This window comes from Arachis hypogaea, chromosome 20 (assembly GCF_003086295.3).
Source record: "Arachis hypogaea cultivar Tifrunner chromosome 20, arahy.Tifrunner.gnm2.J5K5, whole genome shotgun sequence".
In the NCBI taxonomy this organism is placed as follows: Eukaryota; Viridiplantae; Streptophyta; class Magnoliopsida; order Fabales; family Fabaceae; genus Arachis; species Arachis hypogaea.
Window position 1 is genome coordinate 37,122,459 of NC_092055.1, and position 6,571 is coordinate 37,129,029.

A 6,571-nucleotide genomic window follows, 5' to 3' on the forward strand; every position below is an offset into this window, starting at 1 on the left:
AAGGAAAAACGGGGCAATTAATACCAATTAATGAAGGTATTAAACCCTCGCACGTTCCCAAAGCGCTGATATAAAAGCGCGTGCTTTTAGAGGAAAACGTTCTACATTCAAAAGCTACTACAAGGGAATCGACAAAATGCTTGAGTTCGGCTTCACTAGAGAAGGACCGAAGTCAAGGACTCGACCTCAAAAAAGAAGGCCGAGCTCAAGCAGGGGCACTATTCATACCCTGGGTCGAGTTATCCGACCTGGAATGATTGGTGACAAAGCGACCGACCTCTTCAGGTCAGACTACCCAACCTCTTCTCAAAGAGGTCGGCCAAATCGACAGGAAAGCCCAATAAAGGGCCCAAATAGGGGAACACGACCCAAATCCAAAGGCAATCCAAGCCTATAGAGATAAAGGCGGTTCCCTTGAAGATAAGTTAACTTCACTCGAAATAAGATAAGATAAGATAACTAACTTATCTTATCGAAAGGTCAGCCCACACTACTATAAATACACTGGAGCACCCATGTATAACTCATACTCTGATTTTACAATAAACTTGCTTAATACCCGTACTAACTTAAGCATCGGAGTCTCTTGCAGGTACCCCCCACCCTCCGGTGACCAAGGATCAGAAGTGCAGGCAGTCCAACAAGTCAGACACAATAGCTCCGGCCGCCACCAGCCAGCCGGACACGTTATCTCCAACTAGTATAGAAGATCTCATCCGAGATCGGCCTACAGTTTCAGGTAACCCTCGGAACACATTCCTTCTCACAGTTAACTGAAATCAAGCTTGACTTATCAAAGTTAATGTTCAGGCCAGACATCAGCTCGAAACAACACAGAAGTCTCTTATAGTTCACTAGTGTCTCTGTTTTCTGTGGGTAAAATAATATGGTGTCATCTGCAAATTGGAGGTGTGACAACTCTATGTTGTCACTCCCCACCAACAATGGAGAAATGCGACCATTCCTAACTGCCTCACCCACCATCATATGCAAGACGTCAACGACAAGAACGAACAGAATAGGAGAAAGAGGATTTCCTTGTCTAAGACCTCTCTCCATCTTGAACGGCTTGGAAGGAGACCCATTAATCAGCACTGACATAGACATTGTAGTCACACATTCCTTCACCCATGTCCTCCATCTAAGACCAAAACCCATCTTCTGCAGTACAATATCCACAAAGCTCCATCTCACCCTGTCGTACGCTTTCCGAAAGTCCAATTTGATAATTGCCACCTGCTTCTTGCGCAATTTCAGCCAATGGACTGTCTCACAAGCAATGAGAGCACCATCGTGTATTTTGCGACCTTTTACAAACGTAGACTGAGTCTCTCCCACTAAGCCTGGCATCACTGGATGCATCCTTCTCACCAGTACTTTGGATATCACCTTATAGAGACACCCAACCATGCTAATCGGTCTTAGGTCTTTAATTTCCTTAGCTCCCACAAATTTTGGAGCTAACGCTACCCATGTTACATTAGCATCTGTTGGTAGCTTTGCACTTTGGAAGAATCCCAACACAGTTGTAATAAATTCTCCACCAATCTCATCCCAACATCTCTTTATGAAGTTCATATTGTATTCATCACTACCCGGCACTTTGCTAGACTCACAATCCCAAACTGCCTCTCGTATCTCCTTAGGTGATGGCATCACTTCTAACAATGCTGCATCTTCATCATTAATCCATTTTACTAACCCATCCCGGATCCCAATCCTACGAGCAAATTCCTGCCAGTACAGATCTTTATAAAATCCTGTAATAGTGATAAACCCCATTTTTAGGGTTTATCTTGTGCTTAATTTAGGAGATTTTATGACCTGTTACCCACATTTATTCAATGAAATAGCATGGTTTTGTAAATTCTACTTTAATTGTGCTTAAGAGTGAACACATACTTTTTAGGTATTAAAATAGCTAAATTTAATTCACCTTGATTCCATTAGATGCCTTGATATGTTTGTCAAGTGATTTCAGATTTAGGAGGCAAAGATTGGATCAAGGGAATGAAGGAAAAGCATATAGAAATGGAGAACTCATGAAGAAATGAAGGAATCGCAAAGTTGTCAAGCCGACCTCTTTGCACTTAATCGATCATAACTTGAGCTACAGAGATCTAAATGATGCGGTTCTAGTTGCGTTGGAAAGCTAACATCCGGGGCTTCGAAATGATATAAGATTTTTCATAGTTGCATCTTGTTTAGGGGTGCGCACACGTACTGTACGTGTACACATTGATGGTTGCACATGATTCACTTAATGCAACTTGTGGCCAGTGATTTTAGAAGTCTTGTGGGCCCAATCCAACTCATTTCTAATGCTATTCAACCCAAGGATTGAAGAGGGATGACACACATTACACACTTAGTCATTATTAGTTTAGTTTAGATTAGTTTTTGAGAAAAAGTTAGTTTTAGAGAGAGAAGCTCTCACTTCTCTCTAGGATTAGGATTAGGTTTTAGATCTAGATTAGAATTTCTTAGATCTAGGTTAATTTCATGCTTTGATTCACTTTTCCTTTATCAATTCTTGTTCCTCTTCTTCTCTTCTCTCTAGTTTAGCATTTAATTTTTGTAATTCTCTACTTTTATGTTGATGCACTTTTGTTCTTCTATTCTTCTTTAATGCAATTTATGTTTTCATGTTCTTTTATTTTTCATTTGAATTGTTGTTGTTTAATTCCTTGCATTTGAGTAGTATAGATTTACTTTCCTTGAAATTTTACTATGCTTTCCTTTTATGCCTTCCAAGTGTTTGATAAAATGCTTGGAAGGATGTTAGAGTAGAATTTAGTGCTCTTGGCTTGGGAAGGTAACTTAGGAACTCTTGAGTTACTAATGTCCAAGTAATTGGTGATTGGGAGTAATTAACTCTAGATCTCACTAATTGATTTGGTGGAGAACTAGGAATTATGGACTTGGATTGATATAGCTTATTTGACTTTCCTTTACTACTAGTTAGAGGATGATTTAATGGGGTTGATCCTTGCCAATTCTCATGTTGTGGTTAGTGATAGGGATAGAGATCCTTGACCACCAACCCTTGCCAAGGCCTTTTTGTTATTTGAATTTCCTTGCCATTTACTTTTCATGTTTCTCATCAAAAACCCCAAAACATACTTCATAACCAATAACAAGACACTTTATTGCAATTCCTAGGGAGAACGACCCGAGATTTCAATACTTCGGTTTATAGATTTTAGGAGTTTGTTTTAGTGACAAAAAATATTTTGTATGAAAAGATTATTTGTTGGTTTAGAAACTATACTTGCAACGAGATCTCATTTGTGAATTCTATACCGTCAAAAATCCAATCATCAAATAGCAAGCTTTATTCTGGCCTGGTTCCTCACTAATCTGACATTAATTACTAGGGAATCAATTCTGTTGTTCCTCCTTCTTGTCGACGCCAGGTTATGGAAGTATCTAGTGTTCTTGTCCATATCTCTAGCATGTTGAGAGCGAGACATCTGCTTCCAATGGATCTCCTTCCTGGCATACCACTTCGCATAACAAGTCACAAGAGCCTTCCGTCTGGCCTCCACTGTTCCATCATAGCTACCAGCACTAGCCATATCATCAATCTTCTTAATCTCCTCCTCAAATTTCTTTATCCTGTCATCCATGCCGCCAAAATTGTCCTTATGCCATCTCCTCAGTGGTATCGTCAAGGCCTGCATCTTATTAGTGAACTGAGCCTCACCCAAATTCCGCCACTCATCCTTTACCATCCTCAGAAATCCTTCATGTGTAAACCAGGAATCCAAGCTTCAAAAAGGTCTTGGACCCGCATTCAGTCTTGTATCTTCTAGAATCAGCGGGCAATGATCTGATAGACTTCTTGGTCCCCCTTTCAATCGAGTATCTGGAAAATTCTCAAGCCACTCCATACTAACAAGAATCCTATCAACGCGGCTACAAGAACGACCTCGAAACCATGTGAACTGCCGATCAGTTAACGGTAAATCCACTAACTGTAAATCTTGCACCCATTCCTTAAAATCTTCTGCCGTAGCTGGAAAACTAACAGCGCCTTTCCTTTCCTCCAACCTTAGTATCTCGTTAAAGTCCCCCATGAAACAAAATGAAACTTGACATAAGCCCACAATGTAGCTTAACTCCTCCCACATCATCAGTTTCTCCCTTCGCGAATGTACTCCATACACCAAGCAGAATGCACAGTGCAAGTTATTTTTTGTCAACAAACCTTCAACGCATAGCCAACCATCCCCTTTGTAACAGTTCAACCGTTTAAACAATAAATCATTCCACATTAATAATAAGCCACCAGACACACCTACTAATTCTACATAGTCCCAACCCACTGTGTCACAACCCCACAAACGTACTACATCATACTTAGTCATTACCTCCCTCTTAGTTTCAATTAAACCTAGCATAAGTTTTGAAAGATTGAACAAACTATGCACAGATCTTGTTCTGCATAGTTCGTTCATCTCAAACATAAGTTTTGAAAGATTGAAATGAAAATAAATAGGGTAAAAGACAATATTATTGAAAACGTTTCAATAAATGTATCATAGTTACAAGTGGTATAATATTTGTAGTTATTAATTTTAATCATGTATATATTTTATAATTAAGATTAATAGTTAAAATTAATTTTATAATTGAGTCTAATCTTTAAAAGAACTAGAACATTTAAAACTATAATCCTTTTGAAATATTTCCAATATTATTAATTATGGAGTAGCATCATATAGGTGTTTCTATTTTGTCCATTGAAATTTAGCTTAATCATTATGAATAATAGTTAGGTAGAGCTATCAAATAAGCGATTGTTAAAGGTAGAGCTAGTGGATTCAAGTTAATTCATCACGATTGTTAAAAAGGTAATCGAGAGCAATAGAAAAAATATTTGTGTCTATTCAAGTTGTATAGAAAAATATAATATAAAGGGATATTTATAGGTGCTAAGAGAATCAAAATAATAAAGACGTAATATCTTATAATAAATATTTAGATATGCTAAATAATTTTAATGAAAGGTGTTCATGCCCTGGGTCGAGCTGTACGACCCAGGCTGATTAAAGACAAGTCGACCAACCTCTTCAGGTCTGGATTCCCCAACCTCTTCTTAAAGAGATCGGCCAAATTTCCAGAGGGGCCCAAACAGGCCCAAATGAAGGGACACAGCCCAATCTAAAGGCAGTTAAAGCCTAGAAAGATAAGGGCGGTTTCCCAGAAGATAAGATGACCTCACTTAAAAGATAAGATAAGATAACTATCTTATCTCCAGAAAGGTCACCCCACACTACTATGAATACACTGGAGTACCCAGGTATAACTCATACTCTGATTCTACAAGAAAAAAACCTGCTTAAAGCCCATGCTAACTTAATCATTGGAGTCTCTTGCAGGTACTACCACCCTCCGGTGACGAAAGATCAGCATCATCTTCAGCTCCACCGGATCCAACAAGTCGGACACGACAGCTCCGGCTACCTCAGCAGATCTCATCCGAGATCGACCTTCAGTTTCAGGTAACCATCGGAACATTGGCGCCGTTGCCAGGGACTTGGTAGTCATCCCATCACCATGGCGGACAACATGGACAACGATCACAACTCTGATTTAGAAAATATGACGCCGCATAAGAACGCGGACACCACACCGAAAGACACTTCTCAACCAAACAGAGAAAAGCACTCTCCAAACACAGAAATTCTAGAAGCTCTCTGAGAACAGCAGAATCATCTCAAGCAGCTCGAACAGGAGGCCGAATACCAGCACGAAACCGAAAGAAACCTTCGAAGAGAAACTTGACGACGCCGAGAGTTAGAGGACAAACTGCTAAAGCTCGAAGCCGACCTTAGAGCTAAAGCCATTCAGCCTGATCACGGGGACAGCCCCACAAGGATCAAGATCCGTTCACAAAAGAAATCATGAAAGCTAAAGTTGCAAAAGATTTTAAAGCTCCCGACATGACCCCTTACGACGGAACCTCTGACCCAAGTCATCATCTCAGCAATTTCAGAAGTAGAATGTATCTCACTGACGCCTCATACACTATTCATTACAAAGCCTTCCCGACAACCCTAACAAAGATTGCTATTAAGTGGTTCGACAGTCTGCCTCCTAGATCCATCACCAGTTTTGATGACTTAGCCAAGAAGTTTCTTGCTAGATTTTTCATTCAGAAGGACAAAGCCAAACACGCTCCAAGCCTATTAGGAATCAAACAAGGAGATCGGGAGAGTCTTTGATCTTACATGGAAAGATTCAACAAAACGTGCCTGGACATACAAAGCCTACCAACAGAAGCATCCATCATGGGTCTTATCAATGGCTTGCGAGAAGGACCCTTTAGTCACTCTATATCAAAGAAACACCCAACATCTTTAAATGAAGTGCAAGAATGGATAGAGAAGTATATCAGCATGGAAGAAAATTCTCGGTTAGGAGAGATCACAAGATCCGGATTCTCCTACTCCTCCCGGGATAAGGATAAAGAGTCCAAGAAAAAAGAAGATCAACACGGAGAGAAGCCTAAAAAATACCACAATTACACCCCTATTTGGGTGTCTCTTGTGGATGTTTTCTGAGA

General features: G+C 39.9%; 1 protein-coding gene across 1 annotated transcript; it reads right to left on the reverse strand.

The window, feature by feature from the left end:
- Positions 1-3,773: 3,773 nt before the first annotated feature.
- LOC112785780 (uncharacterized) lies at positions 3,774-4,370 on the reverse strand. The gene has a single exon (XM_025829210.1). The coding sequence runs from the start codon at positions 4,368-4,370 to the stop codon at positions 3,774-3,776; it is 597 nt and encodes a 198-aa protein (XP_025684995.1).
- Between the last annotated feature and the right edge of the window lie 2,201 nt (positions 4,371-6,571).

What these genes read in the sequence shown, in the direction of transcription:
- LOC112785780 (XM_025829210.1), bottom strand. Translation starts at nt 4,370, where the DNA reads ATGACTAAGTATGATGTAGTACGTTTGTGGGGTTGTGACACAGTGGGT.